At 41.9% G+C, this 20170-nt stretch overlaps 1 protein-coding gene and 1 non-coding gene across 2 annotated transcripts; both read left to right on the forward strand.

Annotated features, from left to right (window-relative positions):
• Positions 1–246: 246 nt before the first annotated feature.
• Positions 247–12254, forward strand: rasal3 (RAS protein activator like 3). The gene is made up of 19 exons (XM_047579566.1): positions 247–1010; positions 3088–3230; positions 3305–3383; positions 5693–5757; positions 5868–5953; positions 6257–6386; positions 6499–6597; positions 6676–7350; positions 7465–7609; positions 7690–7834; positions 7912–8148; positions 8267–8468; positions 9110–9201; positions 9284–9397; positions 10093–10276; positions 10486–10599; positions 10704–10894; positions 11386–11470; positions 11684–12254. The coding sequence occupies exons 1-19, from the start codon at positions 380–382 to the stop codon at positions 11789–11791; spliced, it is 3525 nt and encodes a 1174-aa protein (XP_047435522.1). The 5' UTR covers positions 247–379; the 3' UTR covers positions 11792–12254.
• A 6236-nt stretch (positions 12255–18490) lies between these two features.
• LOC125004807 lies at positions 18491–18604 on the forward strand. Its single transcript, XR_007112385.1, has one exon. It is a non-coding gene; the product is annotated as a U5 spliceosomal RNA (small nuclear RNA).
• The last annotated feature ends 1566 nt before the right edge of the window (positions 18605–20170 follow it).

Raw genomic sequence — 20170 nt, forward strand, 5'->3', positions numbered from 1 at the left:
AAAAAACATTAGAAGCAGAACAGGAAGAGACAACAATGGGAAGTATTAAGGGAAAACAAAGACAGAAATAATGAAATTTCAGTAAATAGGTGAACTTCTCTGTGACATTTTATGAGGAAGTAAACAGCATGTGAAAGAGAGGAGTTTAAGCGCCGCAGCAAAACAACCACAGGCAGAGCAGCTAGTGGTAAGTTGTTGCCGGATAACGTTTTTGCAAGACAGGAAACGAGAGAGGCACAGAGAGTAAGCCAGAGAAGACTCGGCCTACTTCCTTAGTACCTTCGACAATCTCCAGGTTAGCAGTAAATCTGAATGCTGAATGCAAGGGTCTGAATGCAACCCTGAACAACGAGAGCTTCAATCCGCCTAAAAACCTGAAATGGGCACTGAAGAGAGAGATCCCGAGGTCGTGGTCGAGCCACTGGTGAAGGAGCAGGAGGCACCAGAGAAAGAGAAGGAGTCCCCCGTGGAGCCTCCTCAAGGACAAACCTCTGACACCACCGACCCCCTCAACACGTACAAGTGGCACACCGGCTCCAAGGGAACGCTCAATGAGCCGAAAGAAGCAGAAGGCGGTGCGGCTTCTTCCACATCTACAATCGACAGGATTCAAAAGGCCTCCAGCACCAAGTGGAGCAAGATGCAAAACTGGCGCAAGGCCATGAGTGAGGACCCCGGAGAAAAGAATCAACCGAGCGGTAAAGGAGGTGAGGGAGCCAAGCCTGAGAAAGGTGCCGGAGGAAGAAAGAACCCCTTCAGGAGAGCCCTGTCCGAGCCTCCCGGGTCACTGTTTGCAGCCTTGTCCTCGTCCTCCAGCGCCGGCACCTCAGCTAATGCAGCTTCATCCTCAGCTACTGCTGCTGGTGCAGAGGCCTCAGGAGGTTCCCCCACTGACCCTTCCCAAAAGGGAGGCGGAGGGGCGCTTTTAAAGAAATATGCCAGGATTGTGTCCCAGAAGCTCAAGAGGCCCAGGTTGCAGAGTCGGAGCAGCACGCCATCGTTACTGCCAGGTAGGACCACATCTGAAAACATGATAATCATTCACACACATGCAATTATTTTACTAAAAATAACAATAAAAAAGTAGATTTCAATTTGGTGCATAAGTAATAATGTGGTGTTCTTTGTAAAGTACAGCTCTGGGTCCACAGTTGTTCTAAAAATGATCTGGCTCACACATTCTTTGTCAGCACATGCAGACTCTCACGTGTGCAAATATCACAAAACAACACCTGCACTCAGCCACAAACACCCACACGTACCGACAAACCAACTTCCATGCTACTGAGAAGAAATTCAAATAGTAAGTAGTAGAGGCCATTTAGATGATTTAGATGGCTGAAAAATGCATTTGGCATTATGGCACTGTAGAGTATGTCTCAGTGGTAGCTTCAGCCAAGTCTTTCAGGAGGGTCGAAACAATGGCTGATGTAATGATCCATTCACTGGGTAAATAAATGAACTGCAGGATAATAAACCATTTTTGCACTGAACAATTGATTCATAATGTTAAACTTGGGGAGCAATACCATCAGTAACCCCAGTAGATGGCTGAGGATGGGATTCATTAGGTGCCATCTTGCAAGTGTGGAGTCATGTAATCGATGATCCATCAATACTTCCACAGGATTCACTCTAGTTTGCATTTAATTACAAAAATTACAATTATACACTGCTGCTAAAATCCACTATGGATTCAAACTGGTGTTTTGAGATTTTAAATAAATTAATGTATTTAACTAGCTACTAACTAGCTAGTTAAATACATTAATTTATTTAAAATCTCACAAAACTAAACTTTAACTTTAAAGGTATTTTTTAAACGGACAAATGGTTTTTTATTCATTCCTATGGCACCACTACATGGGGTCGTTGTAAATGGCGACATCAGCATGATGTCACATCCTGTTTTTTATTATTATTATTAGAAATTATTCACTTAACGTAATGTAGCAGAAAACGGAAACTTGAGCATATGTCAGCAAAATATTAAGTACGTAAAAGATGGAAACTTTTTAAGTAATTCGATTATTTGACATGTATTTTAGTGTTTTAGTTCCCATGTCCCATCCACTAACATGGAGGGGGTGGAGCTTATGATCTACAGAGGGTATGCATTGATGTCACTGCCGCCCTAGGCCATAAAATGCTAAATGGGCACGGTTAGCATCTACTGGCACTCTCTACTAACCAGAATAACATGACTGTAATATAAGCAGGCTTCCCAATAGTTTCCTTGTGTTTTCAGACCTCAGATTTCACTCAGTTTAAAATTTTAGTTGATATTCATCTGTCTTTTTAAACACCCTGTGTCACATACAGGCCTTGATATAGATAACAGGTGATACTGAAATTAGATATAGAGACCAAAACAGTTACAGAACAGCTTTAAACAACTAATTAAACCAAGCTCAAGTTCATCACACTACCCATTAGTTCTCAGGCCCAGACAAGAGGGAACATTTTATTTAATTGTTAAAATTCATAACCAACAGGAAAAAGCACTGCTTTTGCCTTTTTTAACTGATGTTTTTCACTTGTGAAATATTTTATTATCTACTCCACATTCATCCTGTCGTGGCACACATGAAAAAAAAAACTGCAGGAAAAGAATGCAAATACAAGATGGAGGACGTGTACAAAAGGTGAAAAATGAAGAGCAACCACAGGATGTGCGCAGTTCAATCTGCGTGTCATGAAAAGAGGCAGATAGTATCGGAAATGCCGCCAACACCACACATGGGAGTGGCATAAGGCTGTGAGAGATAAGTGCCACCATCCTGTAATTACTACTCATGACAAACAAACTAGGGCCAGCGTGTGCCTGCAATTATGCTGCTGTGGGCTTGTGCGCAGAGGAGCAACTTTGGGACCGTCACTGATTCAATACCCAATATGTTCATACATGATACACACACACACACACACAATACCCACAACTGCAGATGTGCTCTCATGGATGGGTAAAATGAAGGGAACAGACTCCTTATATGTGGTCACATCCATTTATGCCAAATAAAGCTTTATTTTGCTTTAAGTATTTAGAGTAAGCTAAGAACACCGGTTGCCATATTTGTCCCTCCGCAGATGTGGGTGAGGCCGAGCCGACACCAGCCGCACACAATGAACTCCCTAGACTGCAATGGGTCCCACCTCAGGAGGTCCCCTTGTGGGACATCAACTGCTGTGTCCTTGAAGATGGACAAATTATTATTTCCCCAGAGGAGGAGGTACGCACCATTCAAAGTGAAGATGTCTTATTACTGGAGCATTACCTAATGTGTGGGTGTGTGTTCCTTCTCAGCCGACCATGTGGACACGAAACCGCGTGAGCAGCTGTCTGTCCAACCTCAGCATGCAGAACCTCGTAGACATCGACACAGGTCAATACTCACACACACATTTCAATGTATATTTAAACGCAGCAGAAAGTCAGAGAGGAAATAGCTGAATGTTTATTTGTGAGAACGACTGTCAAATTGCTTCCTCTATGCTTTCTGGGGGAGATAGCATCAGTGTGTTATGATAGCGCAATGAAATCCCACAGGCGGGGGGAGAGAGAGAGAGGGAGAGAGAGAGAGAGAGAGAGAGAGAGAGAGAGAGAGAGAGAGAGAGAGGGCAGTCTGTTGCTTAAAAGACGCTCAGAGGCTGCACTTATCCTGCACAAACGCATCTTAGCGAAGATAGGGGGGAAATGTCACAGACGCACAGATCAGAGGAACAAGCGTGAGCCACACCTTCGGACTAGATGATGGGATTTAGACGCTGGATTGTTTGTGGTGGGGCTTTGGGTAAGGAAACAGAAAAACTCTACCTGACAACTTGACTACTATGAACTTGTACATTCAAATCTTTGACTTCGAACTTATCTCATGACTAGAGGCTTAGAAAGTGACTGTAAAGATAGAAATAAGGGGAAACCGTGGTGGAATATCCAAATGTTTTTCTTTAAAAGTGTTTCTGGTAAAAGAGTTTGTTAGTGACGTGTGTACATGTAATCAAGTTTACTCTGTTGCTACAAAAATGAGCTGACAGCTAAAGCCACATCCTGTGTGTCCTAACTTGAACATATTTGGCAATTTTACAACCCAATGGGAGCTAGCTGAATTTTGACATTTAAGACAATGTTTTGGGGCTTTTGGGGCTTATTGTAGCAGGTTGAGCTGAGGGATGATTTTACTGCCTTGACTCATTAAAGAATCAGACATGAAAAAAAAGGGTGTCAATTTGGTTATCTGAAGGCTGAATCAGAAAAATGTAACAGGAAGATACTAACCACAAACAATGAACATACAAAAAGTTCATTTCTATATAATTTCCTTTTGTTAACCTACCTACATAAGCTGCCAAGAATGCGGAAAGACCTTAAAATTACATATTTTTGTTGTTGGTGTTCATATATATATATATACACACTGTGCAAAAGTTGCAGTAGCTACCTTGCAAAATTTTAGCAAGGTGTGAAAAAATACTGCAAACTAAGAATGCTTTCAAACATGGAAGGTTTAATTGTTTATTTTCATCAATTAACAAAATGCAGTAAATGGACAGAAGAGGAAATTTAAATCAAATCAATATTTGGTGTGACCACCCTCTGCCTTCAAGACAGCTTCAGTTCTTCCAGGTACTTGCACACAGTTTTTGAAGAAACCCAGCTGGTAGATTGTTCCTAACATCTTAGAGGACTAACCCCAGGCCTTCTGTGAATGTGGGCTTCCTCAAATCCTTCTGTCTCTTCATGTAGTCCCAGGCACACTCCATGATGTTGAGATCAGGGCTCTGTCGGGGCCATGCCATCACTTCCAGGACTTCTCGTTCTTCTTTACGCTTGAAGATAGTTATTAATGATCTTGGCTGTATGTTTGGGGTCTTTGTCATGCCACAATATAAATTTGGGACCAATCATCCTCCTCTCTGATGGTTGTGCATGATGGATAAGTATCTGGCTGTGTTTCTCAGCATTGAGGAATTAATTAATACTGACCAAATCCCCAACTCCATTTGTAGAAATACAGCCCAAAATTTGCAAGGAACCTCCACCATGCTTCACTGTTGCCTGAAGACACTCATTATTGTAGCACACTCCAGCCCTTTGTTGAACAAACTGCCTGTCGCTACAGCCAAATATTTCATATTATATTTGACTCATCAGTCCAGAGTTGCCATTTTCTGCACCCCAGTTCATATATTTTTATGCATAGTTGAGTCTCTTGGCCTTGTTTCCATGGAGGTATGAATGGAACTCTTCCATTAAGACCACTTCTGGCCAGACTTCTCCAGAGAGTAGATGGGTGTACCAGGGTCCCACTGATTTCTGCCAGTTCTGAGCTGATGGCTCTGCTGGACATCTTCAGATTTTGAAGGGAAATAAGCTTGATGTATTTTTCATCTGCTGCACTAAGTTTCCTTGGCCAACCACTGCGTCTGCAGTCCTACAAAATCCCTGACTTTATGCAAGTGTACCTTTAAGGATTGATGCTGGTTTGAAGGCAAAGGGTAATAACACCAAATATTGTGATAATGTGATTTAGATTTTTCGTTTGTTTGCCCTACTTTTCATTTTGTAAATTGACAAAAAGAAAAAAAAAGTATTCTTTGTTTACAGCATTTTTTCCCATGCCTGCCTAAAACTTTTCTATAGTACTGTATATACGGTATATAATATAAGTGCTCTTTCCATCTCCATACTTAGAATGCAGCCCCGACCACGTGGGGACCCAGGGTGGTCCTCGGCGAAAGATCGAAGGCGGTGTGATGGTGAGTGTTGTACACACCAGAGATCATCCCTCTGCTAGTCATGCATTTCCTGTTGATGGGACACATAATTGCCTTACTCATGCACCGTACTCGGCTTCATTCACCCTCAGGCTAAGATCAAGAGACGCCGTGACAACAAGGGCAAGAGGGCTAGCAACTCCCAACCAGCTACAATGGGACTAAACAAAGGAACCTGGTAAAGTTACGCTTATGGTAGTTTTTGATGGTGAAGACAGTAAAGTCCATTAGAGCATAAAACCACCCCAGCTTCTCTGAATCTCTGTGGACTTAACAGCATGTTAAAACACAAGTATTCTATACTAGGATTTTGTACCAATATTTAATACCTAATATGACACCTCCTGGGACTATACTGTAAATGTCAAAATTCCATGGTGATCAGTGAGTGTGTATAGTTCCCAAGGGGGAGAAAAGATTGTGATAAAGCACCTGTTACCTGTTTTTACTAACTGATTTTTCACCTGTGTTAAATGTTAAGGATCTATGGATCTCGGGAATCTGTGTCAATTCCAGTCAGTGCAGTGGGGAGTCTAGACCTAGGTGCAGACACCAGCACTGTCATCAGGCCGGTCCACAGCTCTATTCTGGGGGAGAAGTATTGCTTTGAGGTAAGTTTTGACTTGCGCATTGATCTCTTGAAGTCACACATGCTTTTTTTTAGAAGAAAAGGTCCCATCCCTGTAAGAGTAACACAGTTCTGTTGGTTTCACTATTATACAGGTGATAAACTCTGAGAACACCCACTGCTTTGGCTGCTCCTCAGCTGCAGAACGTGACCGCTGGATTGAGGTCCTGAGACGGGCAGCACAGCCCAACAAGGTGAGCCATTTGTACGAAAAACTGTGTCAGTCAACATCGGAATGCAAATAAAAACATTTAATGCATTGATGTCTGCAGGATAACATTGAGCGCACAGAGAACTCCTTGAGCCTGTGGGTGAACGAGGCAAAGGATCTCCCACCCAAACGGCGATATTACTGTGAGGTACACCTGGACGGGACCTTGTTTGCGCGCACCAGCAGCCGAGCTGTCGGCAAGCAACCTAACCGCTCCAGCTTGGCAGCAGATGGCTCAATGGGGTCTTCAGGGGGCCTGGGAGCCAGTGGAAGTGCTGTAGGAGGGTGTCCACTATTCTGGGGTGAATTCTTTGAGCTTGACAACCTGCCCTCTGTATCCCAAATCAGCCTGCACCTCTTCCGAGAGGAAGACCCCAAGAAAAAGCGTCACTCCCGAGACGAGGTCAGTCTGCAGCCCCTGGGCAGCGTGGTCATACCTTTAGCTGATATTCGAGGAAGGACCTATCAGGAGAAATGGTACACCATCATTCCACACAAGGCGTCAGGCACAGCTGGGAACAAAGAACTGCTGGGGCCACAGGCTTCACTCCGCATCAAGGCCCGTTTCCAGAATCTGCAAGTGTTACCAATGGAGAAATACAAAGAGTTTGCCGAGTACGTGACAGTGGATTATGTGGAAATGTGCAGAAACCTGGAGCCACTTCTGAATGTGAAGGAGAAGGAAGAGCTGGCAGGAGCTCTTGTACATGTACTCCAGAGTATTGGCAAAGCCAAGGTGAATAATGTGTATGAGCTTAAATGAAGTTGTAATCCCAAATCTTAAACATAAGCCAATTTAGAAATACCACAAAAACACTAATGAGACATGTTTTAACTGATTGTGCTTCAGGAATTCCTCATTGATTTGGGCAGCGCAGAGGTTGAACGTCTTGGAGAGAAGGAAGCATTGATCTTCAGAGAGAACACACTGGCCACTAAAGCCATAGATGAATATATGAAGCTGGTTGGCCAGAAGTACCTCATTGACACACTAGGTAGGGTAGTTCAGCATTGAAGGTGGCTACAAATATTGACTGGTGCCTCAATTTTATCTGTGCTTTCCTTTTCCACCCAGGGGACTTTATCACCCGCCTTTATGCATCGGAGGAGAACTGTGAAGTTGACCCTCGTAAATGTCCCGCGGCGGACCTGTCAAACAGCCAGAAGCACTTGAGGGAAACCTGTGAAGAGGTGGTGCAGAAGATTATAGAGGTCCATGGGTAAGAAAATTCAACACGTATAAACAAATATTTGTGTCTGACCTGACTAAACTCACAGAGCTGTTTCCTGCTTTCAGACCCTTTCCTGAAGAGTTAAACAAGATCTTCTCCCGATGGGTGGAGGTGTGTGAAGACCAAGGCAGGGTCGAGATTGGCCAACGTCTCATCTCTGCTTCCCTCTTCCTTCGCTTCTTGTGTCCTGCTATCCTCAGTCCTTCTCTTTTCGGCCTGACACAACCTTATCCAGAACCAAACACCCTGCGAACCCTGACCCTTACTGCCAAAGTCATCCAGAACCTGGCCAACTTCACCTTGTGAGTGGCATTTCATCTGCTTCAACAAAACACCTGTGCATTTCTACATCAGCAAAATAATGTTTATCATCTTAATTTTCTTAAAAATTCATATAAAAAATCATTTGGCCTGATTCAGGTTTGGAGAGAAAGAAGAGTACATGCTGTTCATGAACGAATTCCTGCAGCAGCATTGGGATGGAATGAGGGGCTTCCTCCAAACGGTGTCCAATCAAGACACAGAAATGCCAATGACCTCCTTCGATGGCTATGTGGATTTGCCTCTGCGTTTAGCTGTGCTCCAAGGCCTGCTGGTGGACATTATCTATCAGAGGGACCAGGTAACATGAAACACAAACAAGTTCAGTGCATTTTCTAAGCCTGGGTATGATTGCACCTATAGATGGTTCGGTAAGCCATATATTTTCAGGATTCGTGCAGAAATTTCATGCACACAAATATAACTGTGACCTCCATAATTTCATAATTATTGGTTCTGCTGCTGATATCCCAGTTTGGGTCTTGTTGTTCAGAACTAGTTTGTAAAATGTGTTGTCTAACCACATCCTGCATATGTAAAGTGTAAAGTAGTTTCCTAAGATGTCCTGAAGTATGCCTGCACCCTAACCCTAGTGGTGATCCTAGGTTTTGAAGGGGTCACAGGCAAAGATGTATATGAGTTGAGTGAATAACTCGTAGGACTACTTCTTTGTTACTCTTCTGTCCATCGCAGCATAAAGCCCTGACAAAGGATTTAAATGGCCTGTCCGATTTCTAACCGAGTGCAATCAGTTACCAATGGAGGGTTTGGTATTTTTTTCTGACAAACTGGCTCCAAATGCAGCCCAGCCCTCCTTTCTAAGTACTGCTTGCATGTGCAGCTTATCGTAATGTCATTTTTTTTTCTTCTCCATTAAATGTGTTAAGATACAGTTAATATGAATTCTAAGTGAACCTAACATCCAGCTTGTTTCCTCCTCAGGAGACAATTGACAAGCTGCAACCTCTGCCATCGATTCTGAACCAGATCAGTGAGTCGCTGGGCCCTGAGGCACCTCGGATCACTGTCAGCAGGTGTGTTATTCATCAAAAACTTGCAGCGTATTATGAAGTTGAACATGATTTCGAAGTTACTGAACCAGCCTCTTTCTTGCAGCCAAATGGGGCAATCCAAGCCAGTGTATGTTCCTCCTAAAGAACTGGACAAGTATAGCCCACTACGGTCATCCCACCAGCAGCTGCCTGTGGACTCCCATAGCCCACGAGATAGGTATGCAGAGTCCTGTGTCTTTCAACTGATTTCTTCTTAATGAAAGCATACGTTTTGGACTGTCCACAGACATTTTGCTCAACAATCCATCCACCAATACTTTTAAATCTCAGACCTCAGGAATATGACACAGGAATATGACAGGGAAGCATCCTAACCAGATGTGAGACAGAGTTGTGTGAGACAGAATTTCAAACCAGAGAAGTTTCAGACCATAGCACTGCCAGAAGCAGGCTGATTACCTTACAAGCACTTAATCATCCTAAACTACACAACAAGTTACAGACAGTGAAAAATAAGCCACCTCAACTGGTCCCTTTCGATGCGAAGGAGCATCGGTTCTACTCTGAGCCCCTCACCTTATATCTCAGGCTAAACCAAGCCACCCTACTGAGGAACCTCAATACAGTCCCCTACAATGCCATTTTCTCAGTCACTACCCAAAGTTCATGACCATAGGTGAGGGCTGCAACTGCTGGAACACAGCACTACTGGTAAAGCTTTGACTTATGACGCTTCCTCCTGCACCACACAAAGCCATTACAATGCTGCCACAGCCACTGCACCAAACCACCTGTCCAATCTCTTTTCTCCATATAACAAAACGAATAGTATGGTTTTACCCGCTAAAACAAGGAGCAGATTTTTGAAAAGCCATCATAAATAGCTAATCCACTGATCTGTTTGCTGAGCAGGGATGTCAGGAGTACCAGGAACCGCGGAGAGAGGAAGCCAGTGTCCAGGACTCAGAGTGCCCCTCAAAGACCACGCGCGCACAAACACGCCTTAAAAAGGCAGACGAGTTCTGAAGCTCTGCCGTCATCTGACCATGAACCGGAGGAGGAAACCAACCAGCCACTTATCTCACAACCAAACACTGTGAGTACAAAGAGGAACTAAATTTGGTCTATTTTAGAAACCGTGCTCATACCGTTGCAAGAAATACTTTGTCTGGTGAGTTACAGAAGAGGTGTAAAAACCTGCAGTCGGCATATTTTTGTTTTATTTTGTTAGTTAGCAAGAATATGTTATTGTCATAAAAGTAAATTAAAAAGGACTCAGATGAAAGTCTCCTCTTGCTCTTTCAGAAACACAGTGTCAAACGTGCCAAACCTGAGCCCGTTCCCTGGATTAAAATCACACAGAACCGAGAGTCATGTGAAACGAAGACTGAGTATGAGGAGACCAACGCACTGGACAGGGTACGTCAAACCTGCTGCCCCTAAAGCGACATGCAGTAACTCTAGCTGTACGGTGTATGAGTTATTACTATTTAAACATACAACTTGTAATTCTTACACACCAGCACGCCCAAGAGCTGTCGGAGCTGCGACTGGGGATAGAGCAGGTAACAGAGCGAGAGCTGGACATGGCAAAGCGCCTGGAGGACTTCATCATCCAGAGCCAGGACCAGAATGCAATGCTGCAGACTGAGGTGAACGAGCTGCGGAACATGCTGGCTGTGAAAGAAGAGCAGCTCGCCAGTGCCACCTTCAGGTAACTTTAATGCATGACACGCATGATAGATCTTAAAAGCAAAACATGCTCACTTACTGGTTCATTGGGTACAACATTGAGAAAATGAGATAATGATGGTAAATGTATGATCTGATTATAGAGAAGGTTGTAGAAGCCCACTCATAGTATGTTTAAATAATTAGAGACTGGGACAAAGTTCTAAAAGCCACCTTTCAGACGCTGCTTCAACATCATGTAGGGGGATTTAGTGCATGAGTGTGATAATGGGATGCATTTTCACCTAATGTACCTAATGTTTTGACATTTTCAGCTTTCATGTCCTGTTTATTACTTTGCACTTGTGTATTACTCTTTATTACTTTGACAAAGTTGCTCAGAACTTGCATTTTCTGACTTTGCATTGAAAGCATGACACTGGAGTGTTATCCATCAGTAAATGATCAGTTTTACCATTTTATTTGTTTCTGAAGTGTTCTTCTCTGAGCTTCTCTTCTGTCTGTCTGACACAGGCTGGGTGTGATTGAGGAGGAGAGGGAAGAAGATGAGAGGAAGCTAAGTGTTGCCATCGCAGCAGCTGAGAGAATGAATGTGCTGGTAAGAAACACAGAGAAACAGAATTATCAAACAGGGGTTGGGTTACAAGTTGACTATTGATTTGATTAATCCATTCAAGTATGTATATACTGTACTATATACAATACTATACATATATAGACTTCGATTTAGATGGGTATTGTGGGAATACAAAATTAGTGACAGTATACTGGGACACTTTCATCATATCATTGGCTATTTTTGATATCACAGGAGGAACAGTTTGCAGCTCTGATGAGGGACCTTCAGCAGCTGAGTGAGGCCCAGAACAAAATGAAGCATCCTGAAAAGCCCCTGGTCAACAGCAACTCTGAAGCCTGATAGTATAAGCGTTTCAGTTATACAGTTTTGTATATAGAGATGGCGCGGAAACCACTGCCTAAAGTCACATTTGTGGCTTCGGGATTTGATATTAGTTTATACTATAGACATTACAACATTACAATAACAATGAACGTGGTGAACTCCAACTGAAGTGAACATGTCCATATTTTAAGTGTTACTGTCGGAGCTACGGACGTGGTGAACTTATAATATTCTATGATAAATAAAAACTGAAAGTGTTTCTTTGAGTTTATTTTTAATTACTATTTGCTGTCTTATCTATATTTGGAAGTGTGCTGACGGCTGTGGGGCATTAATAATGACGTCTAAAACAGCCGCTTAGAGACCGGACTGGACGTCCAGAGTCAAGTCTGACACTTTTGAGCATCTTTGTGAAAAGAAAAATACTTGTGCTGCAGGTAAATGAAACAATGCTACAATAAACTCTTGTGCCCTCTAATTCTATTGTCAGTGGCTGCTGCCTATGATTTTTACTCCAGGTATCAATTACTAGTTTCATTTGTTGTTAACTAATAATATTGAAACTGAACATTAACAATAATATTAGATTATACTGTGAAGCTGCAAGATGCCCCTGACCTAAATCCTTAAATAAACACGGCAAAGTTTAAAAAGTAGTAAATTTCCCTGTGGACTGTAACAGAGAAAAAAAGTAAAGGAGTAGGAATGAAAAAAGGTAGACTGCACTCCGCTCCAAACAACACTATGTGTTGAGATGTTCTGTATTGATCTCTGGAGGCTGAGAGTCACTCCCCAGTATATGGGGTTGTGTGTACAGGCATAGGATATCTCAGACATAATCTGGTGCAATCAGAACCATGATTTGATAGTTCAGGATGAATGATAAGGGCGCGAGCTGGGCTTCCTTGATGGTCTTTTACAGGGCGGGCTTGGTGGTTGTAGTCTGGAGGTATTACAGGGCAATGGTTGTCGTTGGCGTACTTTCTGTATGCCGCTTATTAAGTGGATATAATGGCTGAGGATGAAATATGGCAGTCTGTCTGCCAGTTCTAATGCTTTGTTCTGGATTGTATTGTTGTGGAGTTTTCAAAGAGTGGCCTGGTGTATGATAGATAGACTTTGATAACTGTTGAGGGTGATGCACAACGTTTGCCACAGAAGGCTTTTAGAGTCTGTTGTTTGCATGTTGTTCCAGGTTGTTGATGCCTTTGGTCCATGTCATGTTGTTTGGAAAGTGACTCAGAAGAAGGTGGTGATTGGTTGATTGTTTAATGAGAGGTTAATTTTGAAGAACATTGCCAGGGTTATTTCTTTTCATTGAAGTTCCTGTGGATGTCCTTGGATAAACTGAGGAGGTTGTCTGTGGTCTGTGTCATCCTTTCCCGAAATGAGGCCCATGGATTTGATGTGATTGGTGAGATGTGAAATGCATATTCTTTCAAAGAGTTTTCCAATGTGGCTGAGGAGGTTAATGGGAAGATTGCTGGTGCTTGTTTGGATAAGTGAATGAAACGCTAGACAGGATGTGACTGATGAACACCTAATGAAATATACTGAAGGGAAACATCTAGACTTTGATTACTTTGATTGATTAAAGAAATGAGGGCTCATGGTCCTGCCTCCAGGCATCGGAACCTCATCCTTTCAGTAAAACATGGCAGCTGGAAATAGCTGCAGTTGCCAAAGTGTGCTATACTTGACAAACCTCAGAGGTATACACTATACTGCCAAAAGTATTCGCTCACCTGCCTTCACATACGTATGAAACCCAGTGACTCTCGTTCTTAGTCCATAGGGTTAAATATGACATGCGCCCACCCTTTGCAGCTATAACTGCTTCGACTCTTCTGGGAAGGTTTTCCACAAGGTTTAGGAATGTGCTTATGAGAATTTTTGACTTTATAGGAATTTTTTATTCTTTCGAAAGTACATTTGTGAGATCAAACACTGACGTTGGATGAGAAGGCCGGTTTTTAATCTACCCATTCCCTGAAGCTCTCTGCTTCATGAGAAAATGTTCAGTTATTTCGGAATTCATTTATTTGGATGGGTGAGCAAATACATTTGGCAATATACTGCATGTACACAATTTTGTGTATAATTTTTTAATAACATTAAAGTGTTACTGTGCACAGAGAAGTTAAAACTGGAGTAATATGATCTCTCTTGCTAATTCCCATCAATGCTCTTGCTGCAGCATTTTTAAAGAACTATTTGGAATCAGACAGTAATGAGTTACAATAATCCAGCGTGGAAGAGACAAATGCATGAACTAGTTTTTGTATTTGTATTTGTATTTGTTGAGGGAATAAAATTCAACATAGGTGGTGAAATACGGCAACATCTTCAATCAACAGAAACGGCTCACTTTAAAGGCAAGTCTATTTGGACGTTCTTTTGATCAGTGGAAGCATGGACACACGTTAAAACTCCCACACAGCCATGCTGCTCATTTTAGTTTTGATAGTCACCACATGTGTTGTGTAGCTTTAAGGAGTAGAAACAGTAAATCCTAACTGCAGCAGATATGTGGATTCAGAGATAAGTACAGTAAAGAATGAAGGTTTCAATAGATAAGGCATCACAGGATAATTTTATATATATATATATATATACACACACACTTCTAACTAACACCGACGTCAGAGACTCTGACAACCGTTCCTGCAGACAGTTTCACTGCTCGTTTCTCCTCCGTCAGAGGTGACAATATTTGGTTTGACTTTGAACCACTCAGTTTCAGTAAAAGAAATGCAGTGAAGAGAAAAAGGAACACGTCTCCTCTGGTTTGATTGGTCGAGGGCACAGTTTTGTCAGATGCATAGTAACACATCAAAATAAACACGGCCGTCCTAACATGTGTGACAGTAGAGGGAGGACTGTGAGGCTGAAACACAATGGAGACAACAGCAGTTTTTTCAAGCCAATATCAGTTTATGTTAAAAGCAAACAAAATAATCACAGAAATGGACACAATGAACATAAATAAGATAAAATTAAAACATAAGCTGAGTATTAAATTTTCAACGTACCCGAAAAAGGAGTGGGAGGAAGCATAGACTTCTTTTATCAATAATATATGTATTAGGGTTGGAGCCAAGCCTGAATACAGTATTCATGAAGGGACAAATAACATGTTTTTTTTACAAGTACTTTACTTGAACAACTGGTTTTAATATGATTTGTATTTGAAAACAAGACAAACATACTATCCAAAAGCTGCTTTTCATCATGTGAAAACTATTTGAGTGACTGTTTAAGTGACATTCAGAAGTCAGGTTGAAAAGTCTCGTCTCTGTATCGGAGGAGGCTCTGACTGGATGAAGCACGACTTAACCACATCATTATTTCACATTATTATTTACATTAACTGTATTGTGGAGGAAGTAAATAACTTTTGGGAAGTTTGACTGGGAGATTATTCTAATACGTTTAGTATTGAGACGTCTGCAGTCAGGTTCTTTCATGTTAGCATTCATCTGTTAGTATCCGTCTGTTAGGATTTATCTGTTTGCATTCGTCTGTTAACTTTCATCTGATTTGTATGTTAGCATTCGTGTTAGTATCCGTCTGTTAGCATCGGTGTTAACATCCGTATTGTCATCCGTCTGTTAGCGTCCATAACAGCATTCATCTGTTAGCATCCATATGTCAGAATTCATCTGTTACCATCTGTGTTAGCATTCATATATCAGCATCTGTGTTAGCATTCGTCTTTTAGCATTCATCCGTTAGCATCCGTCTGTTAGCTAGCTGGGTAGCCCTTATTCCCAAGGGTGGTCTCAGAAAATCTCAATACTGAGGGCAATAAATGGTAAATGGTCTTGCTCTTATATAGCGCTTTTCCACCTACTCAAAGGTACTCAAAGCGCTTTTACAGTCAGAGACAGACACACATTCACACACCAGTGCCAGTTGCACTGGGAGCCACTGGGGGTTCAGTGTCTTGCTCAAGGACACTTCGGCATATGGCACACTCGAGGGAATCGAACCGCTAACCCTTCGGTTCATGGACAACCCACTCTACCTACTACAGCCCTTAAACTCGCTCCTCAACGTAATTTTTCTGAGAATTGCTAGTGCAAGACAGCACTTGCACTAGCGGGAACACACATTTTTGAGATTGAGGGTTAGCTGATTGGCCTGTCCCCTTAGAACCCAGGGCCTCCCCGGATAAAAACCATACCCTAGTGCAGGTGGTCTCAAACTTTTTTCACCAAGTACTACCTCAGAAAATACTTGGCTCTCCAAGTACCATCACAATGACCAACATTAAAATACAGTAGCGTAGTAGGCCTAAGTATTCATTAAAAACGAGGCGGAGGTTTTATTTGACAAGTATATTTAATATTGTTGGCCACTGTAACATTACACACAGTACTTTGAACAGTAACACGGTGTTTAAATATAGAAAAATAAAACACTGTACTTAAATAATGAATCAAATCAAATTGATTGCACATAAAAGTGAAATAAACATTGCACTAAAATAAATATTAAGACAGTTCTTAGAGGTTCAATGACAATGTACTAAAAATTTAAATAACTGTACTGTACTTAACTGTTAAGTAAAAAATAGTACTGTACTTGATGTACTTGAAAACAATAAAAACAGGCTATGCATATCTGCAGTTCATGCCGTTATCTCCAGTGACTGCTTCCTGAAACAGAAACACACCCACAAACAGAGGAAGAACAATAAGATTAAGAATAAAACAATAGTGAGGAACAGCATTAAGAGTAACAGCTGTGGTTAAATATACACAGGCTATTGACTGATTGACTATTGATTGACAACTTACTGAGGTTAATGTAATGGGTGTGTATGCCTCTCTGAACACAGTCCTACAACGTCTGGGTTTACAGCACAATCCAGCACGAACTTCAGGTCATCAGCGCCTCACGATAGATGCTGCAGTGAGTCCAGCGCATCTTAGGTGCTACCTCTCGGATGCATGCTGCTGCCCTGCTGTTGCGACCCGTCATGGCCCTTGCTCCATCAGTACATACACCCACATACTTTTCTCAGTCCAAGCCATGCTCCTGGATGAACTTGTTCAGTAACTGGAATATTTGCTCTGATGTAGTTCTGGTCCCCAGTGATTTACAGAACAGAGTCCTCCTGCGCCACACCGTCATATTTGTATCTCACATAAACCAATAAATTAGCCAAATCTGCAACATCTGTAGTTTCATTAAGCTGTATGACAGAAGTTTGTTTATCTTGTTTCCCCTACAATTCTTTTCTCTCTATTTTCTCTGTTTCTACCCGGCTGGCCTTTAGCAGATGGTTCCCTCCATATGAGCTGGGTTCTGCTCAAGGTTTCTTCCTGTTAAAAGGGAGTTTTTCCTTGCCACTGTCGTCCTCAGGCTTGCTCTGGAGGTTGCAGGCTGGATTTTGTAAAGCGTCTTGAGACAATTTGTATTGTTATTGGCGCTATATAAATAATACTGAATTGAACTGAATAGTATGGCAAAATATCTACTGTTCTTAATGTGCTCGATCAGCGTCTTTTTAACATCGTCAGCCATGTCTTTTATTCTCCTTGACACGGTGTCATTTAAAAGCGGCACCAAGTTTACCTCTCTGGCAGATTTCTCTCGACACATGATACGTGTCATCTCTTTGGCTAATGGTAAACACAGCTGTTCCCCGATTGTGTGCGGCTTACCGGCTCTGGTGATCAGGAGGCTGGCACGATATGAAGCTTCCTGTACTTTGGCTACGGATGTACCATAGGACAGAATGATGGACTTGGACTGCTTCAGTTCATCACGTTTTTGTAAAAAAAAAATCCATTGGTTTGTCCTTTACTGCTGTGTGTTTGGTTGTAAGATGTCATTTGAGATGCGATGGTTTCATGGACTCATTGCTCAGAACGTTGCCACATACAATACGCTGCGGCCTGGGCAGCTCCTCTGTCCCGCTCCAAATAAATCCCAGGTTTATGTATTTTTCGTCATACTTCCTCCTCATGAATGCATACGTAAGCAACATATGGCTACCCAGAAGCACTTGCAAACTTTTTAAAATTATTAACTTAATTTGTATCTCCTTTCATTTCCTTGTCATGGGTTGAAGATATTTTCATATCAGACAGGTAAAAATATCTTGGCTGTGGATTTGTGCCCCCCTTCAAAAAGGCCAGTTGTTTCCGGGATAAAAAATTAAATTTGACCAATTGCTCCAAAATCTGGTTGACCATTGTTTGGGCCCTTATCTGCTGGTTTCATGACAACCGTGTCCATGGATTGCAAATCCTCCAGTGTTGTCACCTCTTTGCTGGAGAGGTTGGGTACTTCCTGCCAGTGTTTCAATGTGGAGAGCGTACCCAGATCCATCTGAATGAGGTCCGCCAATTCCAGCAGCAGGAACCTCCCATCCGATTCCCATTCTGATTTCAGGTGAAAAGGTAAGTTGGATGTCCCCATCACATCCTTCTCACCCCCGAATTTGCACCCAAGCCCAGAGTTTCGTCTGGGACAACGGTTCAAACCATTTGGTAATTTCCTGGAAAAAAGGCCAAAAAGCCTGGAGTAGCTTGTATACTGTGCGGGTGAGTTTTTGGAACTCCTGTTGCAAGGCTTCCAAGGCCATTACGGTGGTTTTCCGGTAAACTAAGGGTCTGCGAGGGTTGATACGGTACCACTACCAAGTTCTCCTACAATGGAAAATGATTTATAAACATAGGCAGACAATGGATAGAAGCTATGCGCTCTTGTGTCTCTTCAAATAATATAAATCTTTCGCCTTTTACCAAGGATATCTGTGGAGAGGGATGACAAGAGGTTTTCCCAATTTTTTGATTATCTGCATGTTGCGGGGATTCTCATTCATGGTGATAGTAAAAGTCAATCTCTGACTGGGTAATAACATTGTGTTGCTCTTGATCCCAGAGCTGGAATGTGTGCACTTGTTTATCTGTGTCTCATACAAAGTCATCATAAAACTATTAAAATCACATCTGACTTTCACTTCTGGAAAGCAATCAAATTTAAACACAGGTCACAGAGTCCACTAAATATAACAAGTGCACACATTCCAGCTCTGGGATCAAGGCCAGCACCATTCTCTGATTCATGGTTCAGACAAGATCAGAGGTTTAAGTTGACAGTACAGTCAGTGACTACAAGCGGGCAACATAACACAAAGTTTTTACCTACAGTCACACAACCCTAATTGGAGACCACAACAACTGGATGGATTTGACAAAGAAAACAACAAAGAAAATCTACATTTATGGATTTGGAGCTTAACCAGCTATGTAAGAATTCTTATAAATTTTGAACCATGTTACACGTAAAGAATGTGTTCTGTTGTTTGTACATTTGTGGTACAAAAGTGACAGTAGTCTACAGCTTTTAATTGCTATTTAAAATGTATTTATTTCTGTTTTTTGTTTTTATTGTTCATTCCTTTTAGCATTATTCATATTTACTCTGTTTCTTAGTTTTAAATCTGAGGATTTAGTTGGAAGTACAATCAGTGACCACAAGAGGGCAACGTAATCAAGTTTTTACCTTGACACACGACCCTAATTGGAGACAACAACAACTGGGTAGATTTGAAACAAAGAAACTCTTTTTAATTCGCTGACCAGATCCACATTATTGAGACAGTTAATTTTCAATTTCCAGAATCCTCTCATATGGCTGGGGTCACACCAAACCGAGGCTTTAAAAACTAGATGGTCTGAGTGCTCGGTGAGGACGGTGTCATAACTCACGGCTTTCGTCTGAGAGGAGATATATATTCTGTCTATTCTGGTTTTGGTTTTAGTGTCGAATCTTGTGAAGTGGATGGTGTGAGGGTGAAGGACTCTGTACAGGTCTGAGTGAGATGCATTAACACATTTCACTTAATAATTTCCCTTCATGGCTTACTTTAAAAGGCGTAGCAGCAATCCTGTCTTGCGCACTTGTGACTTTATTAAAATCACCACATAATATTATGTTAATACCAATGTTTAAAATCTTTAACTTTTTAAATAATTGCATTTTTTTTGTTCCTTCAGGCACCGTGTAGAGATCAATAACGCAACTTCTGGCCAGAGTAGAAACAGTCTATAAGTAACAGTCTTCCTGGTATGATATCCCTGCATTTTATAATATTTACTGCATGGCTGTTAAAAAAAAACACAGCAATGCCATCAGAGCTGTTCTCACAGATGGAGATTTCATAATGTCCTTTTTGCCACATGTGACGGACATCCTCGGAGTTGTTGCGAGTTTTGAGGCGCAGCTCTTGTACGCACAATATATCAGTGTTCATGAGGAAGTCCACTTTTTTTTGTCTCGGTTTGCTGGACTGTAAACTTCTCACATTCCATGAAGCAACTTTTGATAGACACATAGCTGTAGAGAGATTAGGGGTGACTTACTGAGGGCTGGGCT

Source organism: Mugil cephalus, chromosome 2, assembly GCF_022458985.1.
Source record: "Mugil cephalus isolate CIBA_MC_2020 chromosome 2, CIBA_Mcephalus_1.1, whole genome shotgun sequence".
Lineage (NCBI taxonomy): Eukaryota > Metazoa > Chordata > Actinopteri > Mugiliformes > Mugilidae > Mugil > Mugil cephalus.

Excerpts from the sequence above, each read along its gene's own strand:
- rasal3 (XM_047579566.1), top strand. The coding sequence starts at position 380 with ATGGGCACTGAAGAGAGAGATCCCGAGGTCGTGGTCGAGCCACTGGTG. Across the intron at positions 3,231-3,304 it reads TTATTTCCCCAGAGGAGGAG|CCGACCATGTGGACACGAAA; the intron begins GTACGCACCATT and ends GTTCCTTCTCAG. Across the intron at positions 7,610-7,689 it reads GTACCTCATTGACACACTAG|GGGACTTTATCACCCGCCTT; the intron begins GTAGGGTAGTTC and ends TTTTCCACCCAG.